The following is a 26,773-nucleotide window of genomic DNA, read 5'->3' as shown; positions in this document are numbered from 1 at the left end:
TCTCTAAAAACTCAAAACCTGTTCACAGCTTCCATTTCACAGCCAAAATGTTAAAACTCGAGTTTGGGTGAAAAAAATCATAACATTTTGATCAAAAATACAAAACTTCTAGATTAGAAGAAAGGAGTCAATGTTTAAATGGAATGAAACATTTAAAAGTTCACATGTACAAGCACATCTCTTAATCTGCTGATTTGTAGAGGTATGAACATATTAATAAACTGGTGTCACACATGACCCAGATACACTGTTTTTAAAAAACTGCAGCAGTCCCGCAGATTAATCATCAGTGCACAGTTTCATTTACATCACACTTACAGATTAAACAGGCCTAGAACACATTCAGTTGCTGAAAAATACAGGTAAGTATTTTTTACATGGACAACTTACTTTTGCTACGGTTGTATGTCCAGGATGACTGGACAAAGCAAAGGGGAGACATGTATTATGACTTTATAAACTCAGACATTTCTATAAAAATGTCAGTGCAGTTACTTTTTGAGATGACAATAAAATACGTTTTACAAATGCATATGCAGGGGGACTGCAATCATAAATGCTAAATAAGCTCAAGTCATATTTTCTCTGAAAGCAAACCTGGTCTTCCATTTTCTTCCGTTTCCTCTTGTGCTACTAAATGATGAATAAACCAGATAAATCAGGTTTCCCTCTCTAGCAAGAGCAGTTTAGCCACCAGCATTAGAGCCATCCTCTGGCAATGACTACCTCAAGTGCTCAATTTCATTCACACAAGGAGTCACACCCAGATGTGAGGCATTAAATGGACCCAGGGCTATCAGAAGGGCTGCAAGAGATGATTACCCTAGGTGCAGCCTTGTGGGTGCTGAAAGCACAACATGGGCCAAATTTGTCTGAGTCACATCGGCTGCTGCTGCTGCTACCAGAGGAAAGAGAGTGCCTACAAAATTTCTTCCGGCACTTCCCAATTCTTTCTCTCCTTTGCCATGGCTTTCGTGTTCAGTAGTCTCAATCACCACTGCACCCTCCGGTGCGGCAGCCTAACGAGGCTGGGGAATGGGCTGCCTACCCACCTGCTGGTACCTGCTGCTACCACCCACCTCCTTACTGGCAGAGATGCTAGGGACAGGTGGGGTCTCCGGTCCCCAGTTCTGTTAAGATGCTAAAAAAAGAATACAGCAGCAGTACCAAAAGTAAGCAAAAGTTTCACTAGGGTAGCAGCTGCGCTACATGCTTTCCCATTCCAGGTACTTGGCATCTTCAGGTTCTTCAGCCAAAACAAAAAAAAAAAGGATGAAAAGTGCCAGGAAGCATTTTCCTTGTTAAAAAGCTGCTTTTTATGGAAGTGCTTATTATTAAATTTCTGTTTATTAAATCTTTGTGTTTACCTGAATGTCCTCCCATGAGCTAAAAGCAAAAGGGAGAAAGACAGACAGTAATGGGCCAGCTCCTCATCTAAAGGAGACCAGTAGCAGTTCCCCTCAGACCGCCTTGCAGAAGGTAAGCCCCACTCCTAGCTTCACCCCAGCAAAAGAAAAATCTCTGAGTAGTCCAGATTACAGCTTTACAGATTTCCTAGTTCATGGTGAGAAGAGATGACCTGAGGACCTGATTTCCTATACAAGCAGATACTGCACTCCACCCAGATCATCCTGACAGACCTACAGCCTAAGAGGCCTCAGGAGGCGCCTTTGGACTTCCAGCCTCCTACATCGTGATCAGCCGTACACATATGGCCTCACATCATGAGCTGCAAACACAGAGTAACCCACTAACTTCAGCCTAGGTTATTTTTCTCATTGGAACTCAACAGTCTCGTTAGAGAAAAGCATTTTTAACTCTTCAGGAGACTCAACTCATGTGTGTTATGGGCAAAGAAAACAAGACGCATAGGCAGTAGCAATGCTGTGGCTCCTGAAGTGGCAAGAGGGCTGATGGAGCAGAGTATTTTCATATAATCCTAATGGACAAAGCCACACTGACAGTGTCATAGTGTGACTAAGGGAAAATGCTCTCAGCATCTGCATGTCCATTCAATCCAGAGTGGTATGAAATAAAAAAGTGATGTTGTAGCCATTTCCTGTGCCTTCAGAAAAGAAAAAAGATGTCACTGAGCACCCACAGTATGGGCAGAGGAAAACTCTGCCATGTTATTGTATTTGTGATGTGAACAGGAACAGTTCAAAAATGGCCAACTTTACTGTACCATCAAAAAATGAACAAGTTCCTTTGTGAACTCTTATGTATACAGTTTCATATTAATACAAACATATTAACTGACATTTTGAATATTTTAAATAGTGGAATTAAAAAAATAATAAAAAGCAAATACAAAATATGTAGCAGCTTCATAAATTAACCTTTGCATAATGTTTAACTATATTGTGTCACGATCAATTTATCTAGTCAGTTATCCCTAGCACTAGAAAGGATACTTATTTGAAAGGAGGAAAGGGGAATCAGTCTGTGCAGCCCTAAGACATTCCCAAAGTCACATCAGTGTCACCATGGCAATGCCACAGGACAGCTACTTGTGTACTCTGTCCAACCCAGGGCTTGAATGCAACCCCTTTGGTGCTGGGCATGCCTTTGTCTCACATGCTTTTCCCATCGCAGCCTCCAGCATTTGCTGTTCTGAGCTAACAGATCTGGCTGTGTTCAGCATTCACAGTTCTTCCATCTGGCATCTCTGATCAGTGACAACCTTCCTAAAACCAGTGATTAATTTTAGCAATAGGAAAAAAGCTCTTAGAGGAAGGGGATTTTACAACATTGCTACAACTATAGTTCTTACCTAAACGCAGGTACCTGAGACCAATTCAGGTGGTACATATGACACGTACCCAACTCCCAAGCTGGGTCCTCTGCCTATGTCTTGACAAAGAGCTCCTGCCAGAACTGATTTGTGTCACTTGAATGTCTATGGTTTGGCCTTTGCTACTAAGCTACCCAAAAGAGTTTACAGGAAAATGGTTTGGCTTGGGTAACTTTATTTTTTTCCTTGCAATCTGGCTTTCTCCACAAAATCCTATTAATTTAAGTCATTCTATCAAAGTGATTGACATTACTCTCAAACTGATCAACCTGTATTATGGATAGTTCATGATAACAGAGCTTCAACTGTGCCACAGGTTTTTTTGGCAGACTTTGATCCTGCTGACCACAATGTACTCCTGGGATGTCTTTATGGATAAGGGAGCTCTTTGGTATCCTGTCTACATCCATCCACCCTGGGATCTATGACGATTCTATGCTGGTTGTTTTGTGATGTGCAAGACTTACTTTTTCCTCTGTCTGGACACGGAGTGTGGTTTTGGTAATGAAATTCTTAGTCTTTAAGGGGGTCTTCAGAATCATCATCTTCTAATTACACCCAAACTAATAATTTCCTTTGTTTTGCCATTTCCTGGCTTAGGAGGAGAGGCTTGCTGAAGTTTGATTTACAGAAGACAGAAGCAATGTGGCAGATTTAGCACATGGAACTGAGGTACTTTTTCACCAGGTGTTATGACTGAGTACATTTAGCTGTAAAGATTGAAACTCCTTGAACTAACTTGGAAATTTTTAAGTAAACTTTAGTTTTCAAGTACTAGTGTTGGCTCAAAAGACTCTTCAATCACAGTGACTTGGGAACATGGTTTATTTTGCTGATATGATCTCACTAGACACCTGTGCCTTAGGATCCTAGCTGGAATGACAACCTGCCAAAAAAAAAAAAAAAAAGCCTCACGTGAAGACCAGTTAAAGACTGAAGCCTTCTGCATTCTTGGAGCAATATTTTACATCCATAATTCTTAAAACTGTATTAAACTTTCTGTCTCTATGTACAGTTACATAGCATAAGTCTGTCACAGTCTAAGCTGTTTAGGACCTACATGTTTAGAAATATGTTTAGAACCAACATAAGGATATGGACCTGTTGGAATGAGTCCAAAGGATGGCCATGAAGATGATCAGAGGGCTGGAGCACCTCCCCTCTGAAGACAGGCTGAGAGAGTGAGAAGGCTCCAAGGAGACCTTACAGCAGCCTTCCAGTACCTACAGGAAAGCTGGAGAGGGACTTTTCACAAGGGCATGTAGCGATAGGACAGGGGGAATGGCTTTAAGCTGAAAGAGGGTAGATTTAGATTAGATATAGGGAAGAAATTCTTTACTGTAAGAGTGGTGAGGCACTGGAACAGGTTGTCCAGAGAAGCTGTGGATGCCCCATCCCTGGAAGTGTTCAAGGCCAGGCTGGATGGGGCTTTGAGCAACCTGGTCTAGTGGAAGGTGTCCCTGCCCATGGCAGGGGGGTTGGAACTAGGTGACCTTTAAGGTCCTTTCCAACCCAAACCATTCTATGATTCTATTATTCTATGTATTCTAAGGGAGTCCCTGTTTTAAACATGCTGTTTGGGAACAACTCCTATGATGGCCGTAAAGGATTAGGTCTCTAAGAATGGCATAGAGGACTTAAGGATTTGGAACCTTTCCTTCCAGCAGTTCACAAAAGTTTGCACTTTCTCAAGCTCACAATATAACATAATGATCTTTGCCAACTGACAAAAAATAAGTCCTTTTTTCTAGCTGAGAGCTTGAAACAATCAAACAAAAAAAATACCCCAACAATTTAGGATTTTCCTTATGGCATGGCTATGGTATAAATACATAAGTAAAGCAGATCTATAAAAAGGATACACCAACACAAAGCTCATGAAATACATGGCTGGGTAAACACAGCTATGAAGATAGTCTGGAGGGCTAATAGAGATCCACTGTGGACCTTGTAATCTGTAGAACAGTAACAGTGGTTAGGAAAACACGTTCCTGTTTGCCCCTAAAACTTGCTCTAAAAATTATACTAATGATGAATAATCCCAGACTCATTAAAAAGTAATCAAATAAACTAAAACACAGAATGCTGAATAAGATGTGGTATAAATCTTTCAGTAAATACACACTTCCAGGGACAAAATCATCTGTATGTAGCTGTAATTGGGGAAAAAAGCAAAAAAAACCCCAGTAACTAACTTGGGTAATGCAATGAATAGAAATTAAAAATGTATACAGCTGTTCCCTTGTTTCAGCTTGTTAAACAAAATGCAAACCCCCTTTGTATGCATTTGTCAACTGCAGATTGTAATCAGTGCCCAATTCAGTAAATCAATTAAACAGAGTCCTCTTCAAAATGAAGTTTAATTAAAATTATTTTAAGGACTATTTTTTTATTCCTAAGGAACTTCTGCTGTTACTGTAAATTGTGTTGTAATTTCACACTTCTTCTGTGAAGGAAATGAGCAATAAGAGAAGACAAAAGTACACCAAAAAGATGTACTCTCTCCTAGGGTTTTATATGAATAACCGAAACCCTTTGGCAGCACAGGTAATAAATTCACAACAAACTCTCTCCTGACACATTCAGCATTCAAAGATGGCAATCCTGACAACTTCTATTATTGCTATAGTAATGTGACAATTAGCATCAAAATAAAAAATGGTTTGAGTGTACAATTTCAATGACACTTTTCAGTGTCAAATAATTATGCACCTGAACATCCTTTGGTCAACCGAAAATCACTTCACCAAAGACAAGACAGCTGACATTGTGAGACAAGCAGTCACAACTCTGATTTTTGGATGTCATGTGAAAAATACATCACCCTGTTGTAATTTTAAATATCAAAGCATTATTCGCTGACACAGGCTCCCGAAGGAGAGAATGGATTTCCTTTAGGTAATATATTCTCCATTTAAAAGCAATCAATTGGAAAAACTTCAATACATGTACGTACTGACTTTGTTTACCTTTGCACATTATGCATACAGAAGCAAAATACAAATGACAAAAACATTGGACAGTCCCTGGACACTTCCAGACCTAGAATTCCTTCAAAGAAAGACGCGATGAATTAAGGGCTGTTAATTTTCTTGTGGCACAGAAAGATCCAGAGAAAAAGTTTGCTGGAAGCATCCCTGCATACTTCCACTGGGTTTCTTCTACTGCACTAAAAAACGCCCTTTGCTGCCACCACCTGGGCCTCACCACCGCACACCAGGAATGAACACCAGTAAGGCTTTTTCCATGGCACAGCCCGTAGCACACAACATTGCCCGAGCGGCTGTGCAGGGACATCCCGGGACGGACACACGGACAGACGGCCACCCTGCAGGGGCCTGGACCCCAAGGTGCATTCGTGGCCCTAACTGTGTGACTAGGTGCAGCCGCTGTTCATCACCACCTCTCCTGGTCACGTCCCTCAGCCTCGCTTGGTGGCCACTGGCAATGCTCTTTTTCGGCTTCCAAGCAGGTATGCTTCAGGTCCCCCCTCATCAAGCACTGGTCGAAGAAAATGTTACCATAAAGTGACAGGAGCTGATAGACATTTCTGAGGGAGCCTGGCAAAGTAGAGGCAGAGTACCACAAAAGAGCTGCTGCTATCTTCTTATTCTCTATAACCACAGAAAAAAAACCCTTCTATTCACTGTACTGTGTTGATGGAAATAGCAGAGTATGAATTAAGACCTCCAAACAGGCTCCCACAGCTGTTGTAAGACGGATAAAGGAAGGAGGAATTTTTTTCAGCCATGTGAGGGCAAAAAATAGTGCAGAGCAGGCAAAGTGACAGTGACAGATTTGACACAGAGAGCCGCTTTAGGTGGCAGCCAGCCTCTTTCCGAGGATGCCTGGGCTCATGCAGACAACATAGCACACAAGTATATGACGGGCCACTGTGCACAAGCATGATGGACTGCAACGTGATAGACATTGTGCTTCTGCTTGTGAGCACAAAACCACCACAAGACTCGTAGCATGAACAGCAGACCATGGTACATCACATCATGTCAGATCAGTTCCTCGATGTACCATATCACTGGCTAACAGACACTTGCCCACTGAGAAGATGCAATCGGCAGTGCTCTCCTCACTACTTCAAACATTTAAAAACCAAACTGCAGAGGAAATTCAACAGTCTTGTTCCCACTGCACAGTTCAGCCTCTGGCATCACATATGTTTTCTGACCCTCTACAACTGGTTTTACTGTTCCCCAAGTATTAAAACTATTCCAAATCTTCTCTCCTTATTTGAGCATAAAGCACTACTTAAGGTTACTCTGACTTTCACAGGAACAGGTTTTCCTGTGTTATTCTCACAGCAGCCTCGGCCAGGACCGCTTTCTAACAGCTACTGCTCTCTTCTGACTGACTCGTCCTGCTACGCTCCCCAGGTGTCCTCTAAACCTAAGTCTGAAAAATGGCTGAACCTTTCCTACCTCTGGATCATTTCCACATTCAGCCTCTCTATTCCACATCCTTCTTGCAGAGAAGGACCAAACACCTCATTCCTGAAGCCTGTGCCTCAGCCCTGCTGGGTCTTCAGACAGTTACACAAACTTGGCCTGTGCCCAGCTTGGCTTCTGCTTGCTGTTTTCAGGGATGAATAAGTAAGAAATAATAGCCACAGATCATTCTCTGACAGCTTTTCCTCACCAAATGTTCAGCTCTGACTACAAGAGCAATGACCTAATGTATGGTGGGTCAGTGCCATAAGCTGTGAAATCCCTAAGAGGAAATGCCACTGAAAAAAAGAACAGGGACTTAAAATTTAAAAAAATGCATTTCAACCTGTCACAAAATTTTCAATTCAAATACTCACACATTCACCCAGCAAACAGCTATATAATATATATTCAAACACCAGCAATTTGTTCAGCTTTTGCCCTTCCCAGAAAACTACAGTCCCTACCACTACCCTTTTCTAAGGGACACATTCACAATTTTAGGTCTGCCACACTAGGACACATGTGAAGTGTCTTTAAAAATATATTTTAAAATAACCTAAATCTTGACAACTGTAAAATATACTTTTTCTTTTTTTTCTTTTTTTTTTTTTCAGAGATGTCAACATGACGGACTTTTAAAGCACTCCTGGCACAGGTTTCCTGAGTCCTGAACAGGATATTGCTTCTGCTGTGATCATCCATGCCGGCATGCACATGCAAGACGCGGTTTTCCTGCTTGTGAGTCACAAAGGGATTTTCATTGATGACACCAAACATCTGACATAAAGAAACTTGTCAGAATCACTCCCCTGCCAGCACACAGGGCAGGCTGAATCACAGACAGGGCAAGGAGCAAACACAAGCAAAAAAAGAAATGTTTTTCACTCAGTCTTGTAGACAGTAATTGTAAGGCTTTCATAGCCCTTGTATTGGAAAGATGCGTGTTCTGCGTGCTTGTGTTTCATAGGAGTCCACAAGCACGAAGGTCAGCTTGTCTCTACAAAGACTGTAACCTCCATGCAGGCAGACTCTGACCTTTATCCTGGAAGCCAGCCTCTCCAGTGTCAGTCATTTCAGTACAGCACTGTAGCAAAAGGTGTAGACGGAAGTATTCTTTTCCACAGAAGTACAAACCATGAAGCAAATAGCTTTCATATGGATTACACTTACTCAGGAAGAAAATAATCCACTCCTTGAAACACTTTATTATGGCAACATGAAGTAGGTGGCTTTGATGTTTGTTGTAGAAACCCTCTTTCCAAAAGTACTGCACATTGTTCTACCTCAATTTTGAGAGGACTGAGCCAAGGGCTCTGTTTAACTGACGGTTTATGCTGTACAGTTTGAGACCAGAATTGTTTGCTCTGTATCCGCTTGCTGCCTTTTTGCTGGGATGGACACTCAAAACAGCTGTAAGAAGCCTTCAGTCCACTTTCAAAAAAGCAGTGTGATTCCTTGAGCACAGCATGGTCAGCTTCCCAAAACAATTATAACAAATCTAGGGCTGGAGCATAAGCTCCAGGAGAGGATAGGCTTCGCCCCTCAGGAAGCCAGCGGGCAGATGGACTGATGCCAGGTATTTTAGCACTAGGGTTGTGCCTATTTCCATGAACGTGGATGCTGATTGCTGTGCAGTCTCTTCAGTGCAGCTAATGGAAGCTTGTAACAGATACAAGGAGCAGGAATGTTGACAAGGACAAATGAATTCTGATTTCCAGGCGTAAGTCAAAGCTTCAAAACCATTAAATGCTTTGTCTGGCAGCTAGTTATAGTTTATGGAGCATTAGAAATATCATACATAAATCCTAATATAATAATAATAGTACAACTATGTAAACAGGGAAGCCAGAAACCTGCAATGCTCCTACCCTCCTCATTTCAGGGATAATTATTCTGCCTGTTATTAGGCACTTATTCATATTTACGTCATTACTGTGATTGTTTCCTAAAACACTCGGTGATTCTGCTGCTTTACCTGCCTTGCTCAAATCAATACATTTAGTCTTTGTGTCACAATCTCACGATCAGCCCAGCTGCTCTACACTGATGTTCATTCAGTGACACCCAGTCTGCTTCCTACTCACCTTTTGGGTTATGTGACATCATTAACAGGACTTCATACACTGCGGTTTTTTGTTAGCAGGCTTGAGATTTGCAACACACCACGCCAGAGCTGGACTCTGTCAGCATGGCTCTGACATTGTGCTAAGAACAAGTCACTCAACTTTTTGCACTGTTCTTCAATTCATATAGACACTGGGTTTCTTATTCCTTGCTAGAAATTCTTCAGATGCTATCTTGCCTTTCATAAACAGCATGACTGTGATTTTTACCAAATTAATTAATTTTGTATATATTAGATGACTAATAATGTCGGTTTCCTCAGGAAAATCAAAAAGTGAATGTGGTGCTAATTTTGAGATAATAGGAGAAAGCAAGTCTTCTTAGGCCAGAAAATTAATATAAATAGTTCCATTTAAAATAAATCCAGACATTGTAAAAAGTTTCATCCCTTAGCCAACCATAATCTTTCCCTGCCAAAGCAAGTTATGGGGAAAAAAAATAGATTTTTAAGCATATTTTTTAACAAACTGAATCAGCAAATATTATTGTACATAACCAAAGTAGCACTATACTACACACTTAATATTTGAGTGCGAGTTTCCTCAAGTTTGATGTTTCAATGTCTTTTAACTTTCTCAGAATTTCCTCAGTATGCACAACAGTAATGCTTATACTTCTAAACCACTCAGCCCCAACTTAAACCTGATTTTTTTGAGCTACAGTTTTAAATAATAATAGAAAAGATATCATGTTCATTATTACTCTGATGTAATAGTTGGTATTATTAGTCTAGGACCCCACTTTTTATACCTGATACTTTAATCCTCTTGGCTAATTAACCAATTAAATTACTAGTCTACCAAAATTCAGAAAGCAGAGGAATAAAAAAAGATAGTGAATACTAGTATGTTTACATTTTGGTAAGCTCTTGTTCACTGTAAAGCAGCATAATATGAAAAAAAAAAAAAAAGAGTTTCTGGTAGAATATATTCTAGAGCAAAAGAGACAGAAAGGAACTCTGTAACGTACCTCATATTCCCTGCCATAATGAGGAACAGATTATAAATGTGAGAAAAAATGAAGAGGAAGAGGATGGTACTGAAGAACATTGTCATCCAAGACCCGTGGTCCTCTCGAAACATTTTCAGACGGAGCAACTGACCTGTAGTATGAATATTATGAGAAAGCATGTTTTAGTCAGTCAGGAAATACATGTTTACATGATAACAAAACCAAAATAGAGTACTAAAACTGTGTTTCTTCTTATATCCAATTACTCCACTGTGTATGAGGAAAGCAGATCTAGTATCATGCACCCAAACTACTCTTCTGTAATTCAGCATGAACAGACATTATTGCTACAAAATTACAAGGTTGTTTCCCACAAACATGAAAAAGTGGTTTGGGCTCTTACAGTCAGAATCACTGATGAGGTCTGAAGGAGTCCACATCACACCTGTGGTACCCACTCAAAATGTGGCTGTGGCTTTACATAAACTACATGTGATTCTACATGCTGAGTAAGCAGCTTTCTGTGGTTCCCAGTTTCAGCCATTATTATCTCTACTCGCTCTGCTCTCCTGGTGGCACAGCAAGCTCTGCAGCCATGCACAAGTGAACAAGAGTGGACAACTGACCCATCTAGAAAAAAAGAAAATTACCTTTTTGTTTTCTTTCATTTCAGCCTGCTGACTTTGAAGCTCAATGAACAGTAGTGCTGCACATCTGTGCAAAAATGGGAAGGAGCGATGGATTGGAAGGGCAACTGCCTTAACCATCACATTTTCTAGAAACTGTTACAGCCTACACTCCACACAGTATTGTTATTTCAGTCTTATTGAGAGGAGAGTTGATTATTTACCAATGCCACAGCAGGGAAGATGTCATGGAATTAGTCTAGACCTCAAGGCAAGAGCCACTTTCTAGTGGCATTTGAGCAATGCTCTGAGAAATGTGCCTATTTATAAATTTTGAAGTGTCATAAGTAGCTCAGGCTGTGTGTTATCCATTATTTGATGCCAGATATTTCTCGATCAGTAAAAAGAGTCATTAACGGTTGCCTGTCTCTTTCCACTGACTACAGACAGCATGAGGTCAAATATCATTTGTTTGTCTAGCTTGTGAAAAACACAGACACGGAATGGAATTGGGGATTTGGGTCATTTGGCCTCATGAGAAAAAGAGATTATTTGCTTTTCTGAGAAGGTAGCTGCAGGACCAGTTGAGGATGAAATTGCCTGGACTAGACGGAAACACCATGTATCAGAGGAAAAGTCATCCCTCAAGTCAAAGACTACTCTTAAGCCCAAAAGTACACAAAAATACATTATTAGTAATAAGTAAATAATCAACCCTCCCCTCCATAAGACTGAGATAACAATACTGTGCAATCTCATTGCTCCTCCATTTTGTTATGTAGTACAAGGCTGACACATGTTCTTGTCTGCCAGTCATTACATGTTAACATAGGAAACTGAAATTCAAAGTCTTAAGATTCCGATCCTACTGAACTGCTCAGCTGGGATGACCCCATCCAACGGTGTGATATGCACCAGGCAAATGCCAGGAGACTTAGACTGAGTTTCAAATTTTATCAGAGACCTCCAGTGACATTACAGACAAATCATTTACACTTTACGCTCAAGTCCTTGATCCACAAAGGTGAAGAATAATATTATTCTTTCTTACAATGTAGACTTTTTCTAGATTATACCACAACAAGGGCACAAACTGATTAAGCCTGTAAGTGGTGGTAGCTAAAAAAAAAACAATTAAAAAAAAAAACACACAAAAAAAAACCACACCAAGAAACAAAAAAACATATAACGAAAGAGAACAGAACTTACAGCCATACTTACGACATAATTACTATTCATTTCTTAGTCAGATATATACATCAGATACTGTCATCGCACCACAGAAACTAACCATTCCCTAATTCCCTAGAGTATTTGAGCTATGATTGTTTCTCATGGTAATGTTCCTGCCCTTTCACAACTGTAATACTACAAGTTTAGCAGAACAAGATTGATATTACTGTCCCACCCTCAAAAGTCTTACTGCAAAACAACATTCTTCCCCATCCTACTTTTTGTAGTTTATACTTGGTTTTAACAGTTCTTGCTTTTTCAAAGGCCATCTACTTGCAGGATTAATAATCTAAATAGGAGTGGGTGAATGATGGTGGAAAGGTGTAGAAATATTCTTTCAGTGCTCGACTCCCAGCAAGAACAACACCTAACAACCCAGACTTGATTTCAAAAGGGCTTTGTACCAACAGATAATATTTAATACATTTAAGGGCAATATAGTTGCTACAGTGGTAATTTTTACTATTAAGGTAATCAGAAAGACTGATCAGCTACCAAGCAGTTTATTAATTTAATATTCATCAAATGTTGAATTATAATGCCTCATTGCAGTATTACAAGATAAGCTCCTGCAGTCTTAGTATTTTTTCACTATTTCTACATAACGAAAACTCTCAGTTCTTTATGCACACATTTCTGTATTTTATTTTCAAACATTACACACTGAATATGAAGTCCAAAGGAAAGAAGAAAAGAATGTAACAATAACTTACTAATAATAGTATTTTTAAACGATGCTGAGAAAGATTATAACTCATATCAAATGCTTAAAAAAGGTTACTGAGTCATACATCATTTTCCATTTCATGTCTCAGAAAGCTTTTCTCGTGTTAAGTATTTGAAGTAAAAGTATGTCCCCTGACATACATTATTTACTTCCCTAATTTCATTAGGAAATCAAATTATAAGTCTGCGTAGAATCTTATACAGTGTGTTTTTCTTAGACCTAAGCACTTCAATCATGTGATGTGTTATACTTTATTCTGCAGAGAATACCTTTTCCAAAGAACAGTTGCATGTCTTGTCACCTGAAAAGTTCTGCTTACTCTTACCATTGGTGACAGGTGAAACTTTTGTCATGTTTCCTTCAGGAATGTATTTTTCCTTGGACTAGCTTCTCTGTCTTCTCCTCTTACCTTCTCTTTGTCCTTCTCCATTACCACAAGCACAAGAGTTTCTCACCTCTGTTTTGCTGTAGCCCTTTACCCTTTTCACCTGCTCATACAATTTCATTCTATCCAATTTCCAGATCTTCACATCAACTCTCATCCCTCTTTTCCTCTGCCGAATCTCTGTCATGTCCAGCCCTCTCCTTTCCTAAAATAAACAACCTATCAGTTTTTAGCATCGTAATAGTATCTAGTAATAGTATCTATACTTGCTTCTGCAAGAATACCCTATCACCCTTTTGTCTTTCATCTCTAAACTTTTGAGGCACACAGTTTATTTACCATCTGGAGGTTTTTTTCTCCTGAATCTTTACAAGTCTTGAGCCGTTCTTACCAGAATTTCTAACAACCACTTTCTTAAAGCTCAGCCATACTAGATCTTCCTCATCTGGGTGAGTGTCATGCACCTCAATCCAGTAGTTCATACTCGTTTTGACATCCTGACCTCCTTCAGTGTTCACAACTCTTGTGCTCTAGCGACTTTCCTTTTACCTTGACTGATTTCAGTAGATACAGCAAGTGTCACACTTGCATGCCCTAATAACAGAGTATTGCTGTTTTATGATGGGTTTAAGATGGTCTATATTTTTCCCAGATATAATTTTTCTTTTCTAAAACAAGGTGGATTTTTTTAATGGGTTCTTCAACTGTTGGATTATTGAAAACCTCACCAGTGCAAGAGATGGGAATTTGCTTTTCCAAGGCAGAGAGTGCCCCAGCAGAAGGCAAGAGGAGAAGACAATTGATAATTCAAGCAGTAAGGTGAAGGACAGCATCTAATGATGAGACAGTGCAGTCAGGTGCCAGAAGATGTCAAAGTAGGGAAAAGAGAAGGAAGATGAGGAGCTGGACAGGAAGTATCAAGAGAGGTGGTATAGCAGACGGAATGGTCTGGGATGGAGGCAATCTCTGGGAGCTGTTGTTGAACTGTAAAATCCAGTTGCAGCTGGACACACGGGGAAGCTTATGCAGGGGAAATTAGTAAAAAACATAAGCTGTTCATTCAGGGAATTAAACGGGAATATCCCAGGATGTGTGTGCTGCTGAAGACTGGAGACGCATGTCTGGGGAAGGAAGACCGGAGGACCTGGAGCAGACCTGGGCTAAGGGCTGATGTGGTAGGTAGGATTTGAGCTCCAGATTAAGCAGAGTTGGAGAATGGGAGTTCTCTGACAGGGCTAAGCTTTTGGAATGAGGTGGGAACTGTGAGGCAGGAAAACTGATAGGTAGGTAGGTGGGCTGGACCAAGCTCTGCGATGGGGAAAGAGCAACACAGGTCCATGGACCATTTCAGTAGTAAGGCAGCAATAACAAGGATTCTGGCAGTGAAGAAGGGGGAAGAAAGGGAAAGTGCAAACACACATGTACATGCCTCAAGCATTTGTACGTTTCTTCTTTTTCACTGTTGGAAACAATGACAGCCCCAGGCCTAGCTAGACCGGGGATATGCAGTAAGTCTGTCCTTCCCTAAAAAGCAAGCAGAGGCTGCTATGGCAATAGCAATTTATCCTGACTTACTGAGAGGAGGGGCTTAATGATAAAAGGTATCTCCCTTGCAGTTGGTATCTGCTCTCTGAAGAGCTGCCATTGCATATAGAATATTACCAACACCTTGGATTAAATACAGTACTCACAAAATACACTCGTGATTTTTGAAGGTTCAGATTAATGGAGAGGAAAAGCACAGACTGGCACCTAGACTTCTGTAAAATAGATAATTCCAACCTTTCTAAAACAGGTAAGAGAAAGATTTATTAAGTATTCATTACACCTGTATTCTCCTAAGCAATATATTTTTACCTATTTAGCTATTACACACTGATTAATGCATACACATACTTTATAGATTTAATATTTTTTAAAGTACTTCTTCATAAATATTGTCTTTGGTAGGCAAATTCTTACACCTTAACTGTCCTTCTACTGTAGCTTATCTTTGCCATATAGGACTTTATTAATTCTCAAGTAAGTACATGAACATTATTTTATAATGAAAGAAAAGGTAGCTTAATCACAATATCGATTGAGTCATTAAAAAGAAAGGAATTGGATGTTAGCACAATCTACTTACCTAACAGCATACAAAATGCTGCTGTATATTACTTATTGTTCCCATTGTACTAGTATGTATAATATGCTAAATGCACTTGAATTAAAATATATTTAATGCTCCACTTAATACTCATATTGCATTATATATCCCTTCTTATCAATTCAGCTGAACGTAAAAAGGGAATGCATAATATGATTACCTAACAAGTAAGATGTTAAAGTAAAAATTGCAAATAATGCTTGGTATTTTTATAACAAAACCTAGGACTTCCTTTTTTACACTTTATTAATTTGATAAAGTGAGCTGAAAGCAGACACTTTGAAAGCACATGGAACAAAAATATATCAGTGTGTGAACAGTCAGAAATTTGGAAAACCTATCTGGTAACTGGAACAGATTTGTACCAGATTAAAATACAGTTGCAAACAGGCAAATTAAATTCTCAGAGTAATCCCAACAAATAAAACGGTTCGTGTAAAATTAGGGCTTCTACTATAAAGAACAGGAAGCAAAAAGGAGCAAGGGGCAAAGAGAGTAGAGATGGATAAAATGACATAAAATAAGCTGTTAACTCTAATCTTTTTTTGAGGCCAAATCAATCACTTATTAAAACTTTGTTAAAAATGTCAAAAGACCCCACAGGTATGACAGGGAAGAATATGGTTCCTAGGATAGATTTATACATACAATTAGGTATTTTTTAAATAAAAACCTAATGGAACAAGTTAAATGCCACATGAATAACTACAGTGACACAGCGTTTCTTAGCTCCAAAAGAAGTTTCCTCAAAAAGTAATTTTTTTTACTGAAACAAGGTCTTCTCTCTGCTCCAAGGCTTTGGAGGCCACGTCCCAGGTACAAGGGGAACACAGCGTAGTAGAAACTTTTTGTTCCCCTGCAACAAACCAGGCAGTAAATCAGCTCATCAGCTGGAACGCAGCTGACTTTCTGTAACAGCGTGCAGATGCTGCCGGGGTTAATGACAAAGGAGCTTGTAGATACTCATTGCCAGAGAGTTACAGCTCTAAGCCATATTTCTTTGAGGTCCAAAAGAAGAGACAGCCCAAAAGGGAGACACAAAAAGTCAATCAAACAGGTCACTTCTTTTAAAAACTAGAACTTTTCTAGCATCTTTAGATTCACAGTGCATAAGATGGGTTGGATTCATTAGACTGCAGAAGCAGAAACAAGCAAAAAATAAAATTCTTACCCATGAATTTAGCATTCTTTCGTGTCTTAATTATGAGTGGTTGTACCCATAAACTTCAACCCTTTCCTAGGCATATGTGTAACACTTTAATATCAAGCCCTTCAACAAATCAGAGGTAGTCCTTTAATTCTGGATGCTCCATCATGTGATTGCTCTTTCTATCCATTTAATGTTCATGGCCATCTCCATCAATGTCTGAAACTGTTCAGCTGAAAATCTAATCTCAATGAATCTGAAGTAATTTTTAGCCTTGAAAACCCAATCCTACTTTCATCAAAGTCTGGCAAGTCTGTTCTTAGTGAGCACTAACAACATATGCAACTCCTCATCTGTCACAGCATAATGTCACGGCGCTGTTGCTCATTCTGCCACTGCCGAGATGTGCGTATGTGTGTTGGCTGGCTTTGTTTAGACTGCGTGGACCTAGTACCGAATACAGCAATGTTAAGAAAGAGTAAGGTTTCTTAAATGACAGATGCAAAATTTTGAACTTGAACTGTGAAGATGATCTAGTCATATCCTGTAGCTGCAGTTATTCTGTTGGTGCTAAGATAGTAGACGGAAAACTTGCTGTTGTCTGATATAAAAAAAAAAGTCACTTCTGAAAATCATTACAGCACATATGTGGATCTGCTGGACACCAGGGTGGCTCCAATGGCCTGAGGACATAGCAGGGCGTGCTGCCTGTATTCCCACATGCAGTGAAACTGGGTCCTGATTGTACAAGGTTTCAAATTCTTCTGATGGAAGACCAGAAATTAATGTTACAGCACTGGCCTGAGGGCCAAACTCCTTGTGTTCTTCTCTTGCTTATTATGTTACCTCGGGAAAGTTTCCTTTTATCTCTGCACCAGTTCCCCTGTGCCCACCCTGGAAGTCACATCAATTGCAAAGCACACTGTTTCAAGAATCTAGTCTTGGTTACAGCCTCTAAGCTGTACTGATACAAAGAATTAACAGGAGATGTTAAGAATATTTCAGAAAATTCAAATATGAATCCCAAGGTAGACACATAGGAAATGCCCACACAAATACACATCTTCTAATGACTCTCTAAGCTCCAAATGCACTTTACCCAGCTGTGCAGTTCTAGCCCCTCCAGCTACATAACTAAACTCATACAGTTCAACCCTGCATGCAGTCCAGCAATCTGAAGGTGATGAAGGGAGTAGGGGATTTATTAGCTCAGGTCTGTAATTGCCCTGACGCAGTTACAAGGCTACACATCCAGGCTTTATCCAGCCAACTTACAGCACATTGGAGCAGGCAGCACAGCTGTCTGCCCACCTCCATTCAGACCTCCCTATAGTCCTCTTCCAGGAGCCTGAGGAGATCCGGAACCTGGCATTACAATTCTTTCATGCAGCTATGGACATGCTCTTCATAGTCCATTTAGGGCTTACGTATACTGCCTGCACGACTTGGATTCAAGTGTTCAGTGCTTTCATTTGTAATTATTGAAAAGGAAAGCAGAGAGGTAGGAAATACAACTTCATTCAAAGCACATGACCTCTAGCCAAGAGGACTGTAGGAAAAGATAACTTTCCTATATATATTCAAAGCCCTTTTAATTGAACACGTTATAAGAAAATCCTACTTAACAGTATTGTACTTATTAGGGTGGCTACATTTTAAAGAATTTACAGGGATATCTTATAAAATTCAGCTGAAGAGAAAAATTGCACAAAGTCTGTGTCATTTTTTATATTCACAAAGGCTATGGAGAAGAGTAGCGAAAGAGAATGAGTACAGGTACCCCAGGTTAAAGTACATTGCTGCAATACTTAACAAAATACACTTAGAGAGCAAACATTCCCCACCTGTGAGTACAACAGATGGCTTTCTATCCATATTCACTTTCTGGAAAGTCATGTGACTGCTTTTGTTGCTGAGCTTCTAGAGATACGACCACATTTCCTAATTTCATTGAGTACATTCTGAACTAGCTTTTTGTCATTTCACTATAGGGTGAACTATACATTTGCAAAGCACAATAATGCAGTCTCTATTTAGCCGGTCTTCACTGTAGCTTGTGTTTGTTATAATTTGACATATATCTGTGAACATACCTTTGGAAAAGTCATATTGCATTAAGGGTGACATGAAAGCAAAACATTATTTTCAAGAAAACCACTACTATCAACTTAATGGTCAAAGCTGTTTGAAAATTTTTCAAGGAGTCAGTAACATTTTGAAAAAGTCCTTTTTTCCATTCTAAGTATAAGTAGTGAGTAAAGCTTTAACCCATGAAGCACTGTAGTGGACCCTGATCTATAAATGGTGATTTGGATGACCCTCATGAAGTTCCTACTTGGACAGACCTAACGGTTTGGCATCTGCTGTATCGTTTGGAGAGAGGTTCTAGAAACATAAAAAACTGCAGTTGGGACAGCTCATTCTGGCAGAATATTTCAGTCTTTATTTTGTTTTTATTAGGAGTACAAAATCATTGAGATTAAATGTAAGACTTTACAAGCACAAAAACCTTGCTTTGAAAAACACGCTGCAGATCTATATGCCAGATATTCCATAATGGGCATTGATACAAACCTGGCCATAAAGAGTGAGACAAAATGAACCTTTTCTAACCCTACCACAAGCACAATGCTTTTGGCCTGGGACACTAATTTACAGACAAAAGCCAAAGAACAAGGGGGGGGGGGGGGGGGGGGGGGGGGGGGGAGGCGGCGGGGAGGGAAATAGTTTGTCCAGCACTTTAGATGGAAAAGTTGCGGTGGCCTTCACCAAAAGCAGGATTTCATCCTGATTTGTTCTGATGCTGTCTTCTGGATCTCAGTGACAGCCCCACTGCACAGCTGCCCCCATTACACGTGTCTCTAGGCACAGTATGGATACTGCTGGCGATCAAAACAAGGATGGAATGAGCATGGGCAATTCCTGTCCTCCTGTCCTCTCCTCTGCTTCTTCCAAAGATAGATACATTAGTGGGCAAGGGGATGCTGCTGTGATTGAGGGTGTGTGGTTTTTTCTCTCATCTATCATACATTACACTAAACATTAGAGAGGAAGGAATATAAAAGTTTGGATAAAAGTTCATGAAGATCTGCCTGTGCTGGTGCTCTAGAGTAAGCTTTAAGTGTTAACCTACTTGGAATTTACATTTTTTACAGACAGAAAAGAGCTTGTATATACCATATTCTGAATTCTTTTGCCAGTTCAAACATACTGGATTTAAAGTAAAAGTTTTTAATTTTAAATTGAATGCATCTAATTCAATTTTTATTTTAAAACCTGTTCATTTCTCTTTTCCCTTCAGGCATGCTCCATGGAAAGATGATGAATGGTACATGCATTATTCTCATTTGCAACAGAAATCCTAAGCTGGAGTGGTACTGTTATTTGCTGATTCTGCTTTGCCTTTTCACTTTATTAGTAGGATTTCTAGGCAATATACTTGCACTACGACATTATGTGTACTGCATGAAGACATGGACTACCAATACCATATTTCTCTTTAATTTGTCACTGTGTGACTTTACTTGGACTCTCATGGCACCTTTTTCAGTATATTACAGTCTCCAGAAGTTAGCTGCCTATTCCAGTCAAGCATTTTATCAGATCATAAGACTATTTTTCAGTATTAATATCTATGGAAGTGTCTATTTCCTGACACTCATCAGTTTTGACAGATATGTAGGTGCTGTCCATCCTATCACTTCATTAACATGGTGGGATAAAGGAAAGGCCGTGTTTTGTACCATTGGTGTATGGATCTTCATAGTGATTGCATCGATGCCGGAGATCTACTACACAGTGGCAACTGGAAGACAACATGACTTTATAGATTCCCTGGACGGCACTGAAGGACCTTTACAATTTGCAGTGCCATTCACACTCTCCAAGATGGTACTGAGATTCCTAATTCCAGTCACAGTCATCTTTACATGCTATATGTTGACTCTCAAAGCATTAATACAACTCAGTAAACGTCAACAAAGAAGGAACAGACTTGTTAGACCTCTGTTACTGATATCAGCTGCTATGATTGTGTTTGCTGTTTCTTTCATACCTTATCATGTTATGATGATGGTGATACTGACTTACAGAATTAATTGTCAACCACCCTGTGGGAACATAAGCACATTAAGTGCCATTTATAAAGTTACAGAGATCATCTGCAGCATCAACAGTTGCCTTGATCCAATCATTTTTACAGTAGCAAATAAGACATTCTATCAAAGTATTAAAAGTATAAAATGTCACCCCAAATGCCAGTGCTGCTGTTGTTTGACAGGAAGGGTAAGGGACAGCACTCTGTCCCCAAGAACAATGACTTGAACATCAGTCTACCTGCATCTCCCACTGCCCATTTGGCTTTGTGTCATTAGACCCGTTTAGAATTTGGTCTCCTGTATTGCACAGCAATCTCTTCAATAAGCAAGAATACACAGCAATGCAGAATAAAAATGCAAAAAAAACCTCACTAGCAACTCCCAGCTTACAGATTTGGCATTTTAAATGTTCTTGTCATAAATATACCTTAAATTATTGCAAAATAGCACTTGTTACCTGTATATACATGCAACATGGAATGAACTATGAAGAAAAGTTCTAGGTAGCTGCTTTAAGTCTTGCCCAGAAAAATACAGTAAGATTAAGAGCACACAGTGTTGAGAAGCCTTTTTATAGTTTCTGTTAATCATTCTTTCATATGTTTGTAAGTGCTGCTGTGACTGTACTGTGCAATTAATAATAATCATGATGCTTACAGCTGAACTTCTTGAGCATTTGCAGAGAGGCTTTCTGCAAGTACTTCACTTTAATGCTGCTTGCACTAGAGTTCCACTGACACTGCCAGCAGAACCTCATTAACCTGGGTAAGTGCAGCACATTTCCGAAAACAAACAAAACAAACAATAAATAGTAAGATAAAGTCCCTGAGGATAATCAGAGCCACAGTGAATCTGCTCAAGAAGCAAACAAGCATGGATCCGAGCTTTGTTAAGTCTTCCCCAGGCAGCAGGGTTCCAAACCAATAGGCAGGGCACACTGGTGGTGTCCCTCAAATCCATGGCAATTACAGTTGTTTCTCTTAAGTGTCCTGCTTCAGAGAAGCATGTGGTTCTGCCATGAACTCTGAACTCATCAACAGGAAGAAATGTGCACAGGAAAAGTTCTGAAATACAGAGGTGGCTGAGCTGCAGGAAGAATAAGAGATGCTGCTAACCAGGACTGCTTCTTCTCCTGTTCATTTAGGGTCTTAGCATCACAGTTTCAAGACCGTCTAAGGTACATTTTAATCAAAACAGCACAACATATAGTCATCAGAACATCCACCTTCAAAAGTTATTAAATACGTGTTCTTTCAACACATTGTATGGGCAAAATAATCATGTTCCATAATCAACCACCTGATGACCTGCTTTCTGGCCAAGTGCCACACACTACCTTGTTAATTATAAAAGCCCATGTATCAGTGAGTATGTCAACTTTATTTTCAGAAGTTACTAGTAATAAGTTACTTTCAATATCCTCTGTACAGTATTTTATTTCTTTAATTTCCATACTTTTAATATAATTTGGTCCTCACATATCTCTATGTGAAAATCATTCCATTTTACATGGGCACTATATCTCTTTTGTTGTATGTTTCAATTGTACTGAGTAAATATATATGTATATATAATATTTAGAACTATGTGGGTTTTAATTGTCTGCAACTGTGATGAAGAACCAGGTCCTGATAATCTGAAACACTTTACATGTGTTTGGATACACCAGCAAATTCACAAGGTCTGAAGCATTATTGCACGGCTATATTCTGTGCAGGGGAGTTAATGTACTCACCTTATTGCAAGTGCTGCCTTTTCCCCTTGATAATTTCCCTTATTTTAAAATAAAAATATTCATCTTTCTTTTTATGCATGAATTGTCCACTGAAAACATGACAGGGTTATTAACAATGCATTGGCTTCCTTAAGAGAGAGAGCTTTTTAATCCATGGATAGGCACCCCTCAGCAGTTACCTACTATAATACACACTTACATCTCAGACTGATACAGAAACTATGTCAATGCCATTTAATGACAAAGGTGCTCTCAGCATGAAAAAAGATAGAGCAGCAGGCATTAGCGTGAATCTCTAGGCTAAATGAGTTTATTGCTCCCAACCACCCAAGACTGTAAACAGTAAGCTATTTCCAAAAACAAACACTTGCCATTTTTATCTTTCAATCTATCTTTAAAGGTACAGATACACTGCTTCTCCCTCCTTTCTCCACCTCAGTATTGCTTTTCAGCAAGCTCATTTGTCTTGTGTTTGGGCTGGGTAAAATTCAATATGAAATCAAAATACACTTTGCCAGACAGAAAAATAAACGTGAAAACTCACTGCAGTCCTGGGCTAGAAAATACAACTTTACACCACTGGGAAGCACAGATTCTCAGGTTTTATCTGTCAGGACTTCTAATATGTGAGCTTTTCCAGGAGAGACAACAATGACTTACAGCAGCAACTTCTCTACATTTTCTAGAGATTTTAAATAGCAAAACAGTTGTTTTTCTGTTCAGGTAATTTTATTCTCAGTGTTTAATATCTACTATATAGATGTTGATGTTGCTATTACATATTAAGCAAGTATCATTAGAAAGATCTGTTGCTGTTACTGAGGAAAGAAGCATTCAACTGAGAAGAAATTCTGAAAAACATTATCAAAGTCACTTCTTCATTTTGGAAAAAATTGGAATTGTTTCCTCTGAAAGTGTTGCCTTTGTAACACCTATGAATGCAGCCTGTGCTCACAAGTACCCAGAGCTGGTAAGAATAATAATATATAAAATTAAAAATTTCAATTAAAGATTGGGTTGAAAGCCTCCAGTGAGCTCAAGATGAACATGATTAAAAAGCTTCACAGATAACCCTTCCCCGACTCATATGCAATGCCTTTCGCAAGCAGCATTAATGCAGATTGCAGAGATCCTCAAGCAAAGTCTAGGGTTTCTCTGCCTGTGTTTCAGTGTGTAAAAAAAAACCACTAAGGCAACAGTAAGGAAATGCTTTAAAGCCAACGTGAGAGTCTGACTTAAAGAAAGCTAGGGAGAAATTTCATTCTGGTCAGGTAATCAGACCATAAAACACATTCAACTGAACAATAATGACATTTATATTCTCAGTGTGACTGAACTATGCAGTATACTCACATAGAAAGACACAAAATTAAAAGCTTTTGTCAGCATCACCCTACCAAAGAGCTGCGTGGTCCAGGGCACACATGATGGAGCAATGCCAGTAACTGCCACCATGTCCCTGGGGGAGTATTAAGGAGCCACTTATTGTGCTGTGCCAGTGACCAGGGAAGGACCAGGGAAGCAAACAGGCAGGGGCTCACTTTCACAGGGGAGAATACAGATCTCAGCCAACTCAGAAGATAAAAATTGCCACAAAATAGTATGTATCAAGATGATACTGACTTCTGCTGGGTATTCTTCGATCCTCCCTGACCCTCAAGAATATGAGCAAGAGATACAGGCAGCATGGATGGTAGCCCTGCTCTAAACTCTTTGCTGGGAACAAGCAGGAGCAAGCTGGAGACTCCTCTAATTCACTTATGTAGGACTAAGTAAGGGGGGTGTCCTAGCTCTCTTTTCACTGTCAGGGCTCACCTGCAGAATAAGGGACAAACTGTTTGAAACTCTAGTGAAATCCATTTTTCTGCATTGCTCCTTTTTGTGCCCCACTGAAAGAAAAATATTGTATAAACTGTGTTACAAAAGTAAATCCTTGTCTCTGTTTCTGTTTCTGTAGCTGGATGCAATCCTACAGGGTCCATACAATCCTATAAAGCTCATTAATCTTCTATAGATAAAGCCACCTATGACAGAGGTCCCAAGGTACTTGCACACGTAAGAGAAAAAGCAGAAGGAAAAGCAAACCAACCACCTTATGCTTCTGAAAGGATTATTCCCAACCCATCCCAAATAATGAAGAACAGAAGGGAAAAAACAAGATGGGTGCATTCCTACAAAAAATATATGTGTTACAGTGCCCTTACTGCCTATTCTCCTGCCTGGGCATCTCGCACAACGTGTCTTGCACTGGGGTGAGTCTAAACGCACTGGGTAAGCTTTAAAAATCACCTTCAGGACACAAAACTCGGGAAAAATCCTTCCCTCTCTTACCCTAAGGTATTCATGTTCCTCATGGGACTCAGCTGTGAATACACCCTAGTAGCTGACAAGGCTTCTAAACATTTGTTTGCCTGTTCAGGAGTGATCTATAATCAATTAAACACACCTTTTAAAAGCATTTTCATTCAACTAGGCTGAACTAATGCTAATGTTTTCCTGACTGAAATCAAAGGTTTTCTACAAAATCAGAGTTAAAAGGCACAAGACATCTGCTCGTATTTACTTGGTCATATTTTTATCTGGAAATACATGCTCCTAAAATGTTTTATTATAATAGTCTCTGGATAGAATGACATAAACAAAATTTAAAAAATTTATTCAATTTTGCTACAGTAAGTGAATAATAAAATAAACAGGTAAGAGCCAAAGTCAGCATCCTCTACTGTGACAAGTATGCTGCAATACTGGTTTCTCACAGATCATTGTTTGGATTAAATCTGAGGACATGGTATCCAATTAAATGCCCAACTATTAGAATGAGTTTGAAAATATTATTGAATGTTGTAATGATGTATTAGCTTCCAAAATTGACTGCAAGATATGTGTAGCTTTCACTGCTGTATCATTCCCAGATTCTGAGATACTATAGTGACGGACATTTCTGTCATATACTAGATGAATACAAAATAGACCATGGTCTGAAAGATTTGATTGTTTATCTATGTGATCAGCTGTGGTTAGAGAAACAACTTTCTCATTCACTACTGTAAATTCAGGACTGGTTTATAACCAAAACTCATTAAAACAAACCCCTCTAAGTTGAATTTTGCTACAAATGTCCCAAAGCTGCTTTCTAAGGAAAGCCATCTTTATGCATCCACTGTTCCCCATTTGCCTTTGTAATACTTCCGTCTCACAAACGGCCTGAAATCTTTACACTTATTAAGACACGAGCTCACCCTTTTTAAATGAAATTCTTCCAATGTTCCTGAAAGTTTGAGTTTCTCTCAATATACATAAATAAATGTATTCTGATGTCAAAGTTTTTCTTTCCCATGCTTCAGAAACACCTCACTTGGCAAAAAGCTATGACAAACAGTCCCATAAGGCAGTTAAAAATACTTCACCATTGTACACTGCTTTCATCAGTGGAAAGACAAATTTAGGCAGAAGAAAAAATATGCCAAGATTCTGATTATACACCTGGAGGAACCACGGCAGAGGCAGGGAATGTGGCTAAGTCCACCATCCGCTTTGCAGTGAAATGTAGCTTCTCTGCTCCTGCCTTAGAGAAACATCCACATCTCAGGGCTGCCAAGTCTCCCTGCACTGTGCCTGGAGCCCACACCCAGAGGTGATGGGACGTGCTGCCCCCCGTGCAGGGACTTACCACCTCTGTGACCCCGCAAGCTCTCTTTTCAGTCCTTCTCCCAACTTAGCGCTTACCAGCTCGGTCCCTTCCTCTCCACATGACTCAGCATGGATGGGGCTTCCTCCAGCTGGGAAAGGTGAACCTTAATCAGCTCTCAGCTTTTGCAGTCTAAGATAAAATGCAGCCTAATGTCACAAAATGTAATAGTCAAGGTCTCAGCTACTCACCTAGCTAAAAAAGTGATGTCCTCGCAAAGTACATCGTGTTCTAGGGCGATGGGAACCTAGGATCTCCAGTTTCCTGCCAGTCCAGCCAACACTGGTCAGAAGACCGACATTAGTAGCCAGCTGTCTTTCCATCAGGATTCTTGTGCAGTCTCTCTTACCTGATTTCGGTTGTCTCAAGGGCCTGGTCTGAACTAGAAACCGCAGGTGAGCAAATGCAGGAGAAATGTACTGCACCCTGCCTTCCTCTAAAATGCCACATAGACTTTAAAGACCACTTGCCATCTCTCACAGGAAAAAAAAAAATTGAAATACAAATCTTCATAAGAATACACAGTCAACTTTTATGATCTTGTATGACTGCACATTCATCTTTTTCTCATTCAATAAGAACAGGAAGATGGACTTTTGCTGCTGCAAGGAAAGGGCTGACATTTTCTTTTCTTAATGGATTACCCAAAGGCAACCAAGAGCAGGGTGGTAT

At 39.7% G+C, this 26,773-nt stretch overlaps 2 protein-coding genes across 2 annotated transcripts in view; one reads left to right on the top strand and one right to left on the bottom strand.

Moving 5' to 3' along the window:
- TMEM117 (transmembrane protein 117) overlaps positions 1-26,773 on the bottom strand; it is a 220,348-nt gene that overhangs the window by 175,136 nt on the left and 18,439 nt on the right. The window contains exon 3 of the mRNA XM_040596799.1: positions 10,333-10,465. Coding sequence (XP_040452733.1) covers positions 10,333-10,465 — 133 coding nt within the window. The remainder of the gene's footprint in view (positions 1-10,332; positions 10,466-26,773) is intronic.
- On the top strand, positions 15,011-20,904 carry LOC121089509 (P2Y purinoceptor 1-like). The gene is made up of 2 exons (XM_040596800.1): positions 15,011-15,080; positions 19,883-20,904. The coding sequence occupies exons 1-2, from the start codon at positions 15,011-15,013 to the stop codon at positions 20,902-20,904; spliced, it is 1,092 nt and encodes a 363-aa protein (XP_040452734.1).

Source organism: Falco naumanni, chromosome 5 (assembly GCF_017639655.2).
Source record: "Falco naumanni isolate bFalNau1 chromosome 5, bFalNau1.pat, whole genome shotgun sequence".
Taxonomy (NCBI): Eukaryota; Metazoa; Chordata; class Aves; order Falconiformes; family Falconidae; genus Falco; species Falco naumanni.
Note: the sequence above shows the minus strand (reverse complement) of the source record. Positions and strands in the feature narration are given on the sequence as shown.

Bases quoted from the DNA above. Each gene is read 5' to 3' on its own strand.
- LOC121089509 (XM_040596800.1), top strand. From the start codon at position 15,011: ATGGAGAGGAAAAGCACAGACTGGCACCTAGACTTCTGTAAAATAGAT. The intron at 15,081-19,882 runs GTAAGAGAAAGA...TTTTCCCTTCAG, and splicing joins TTCCAACCTTTCTAAAACAG to GCATGCTCCATGGAAAGATG.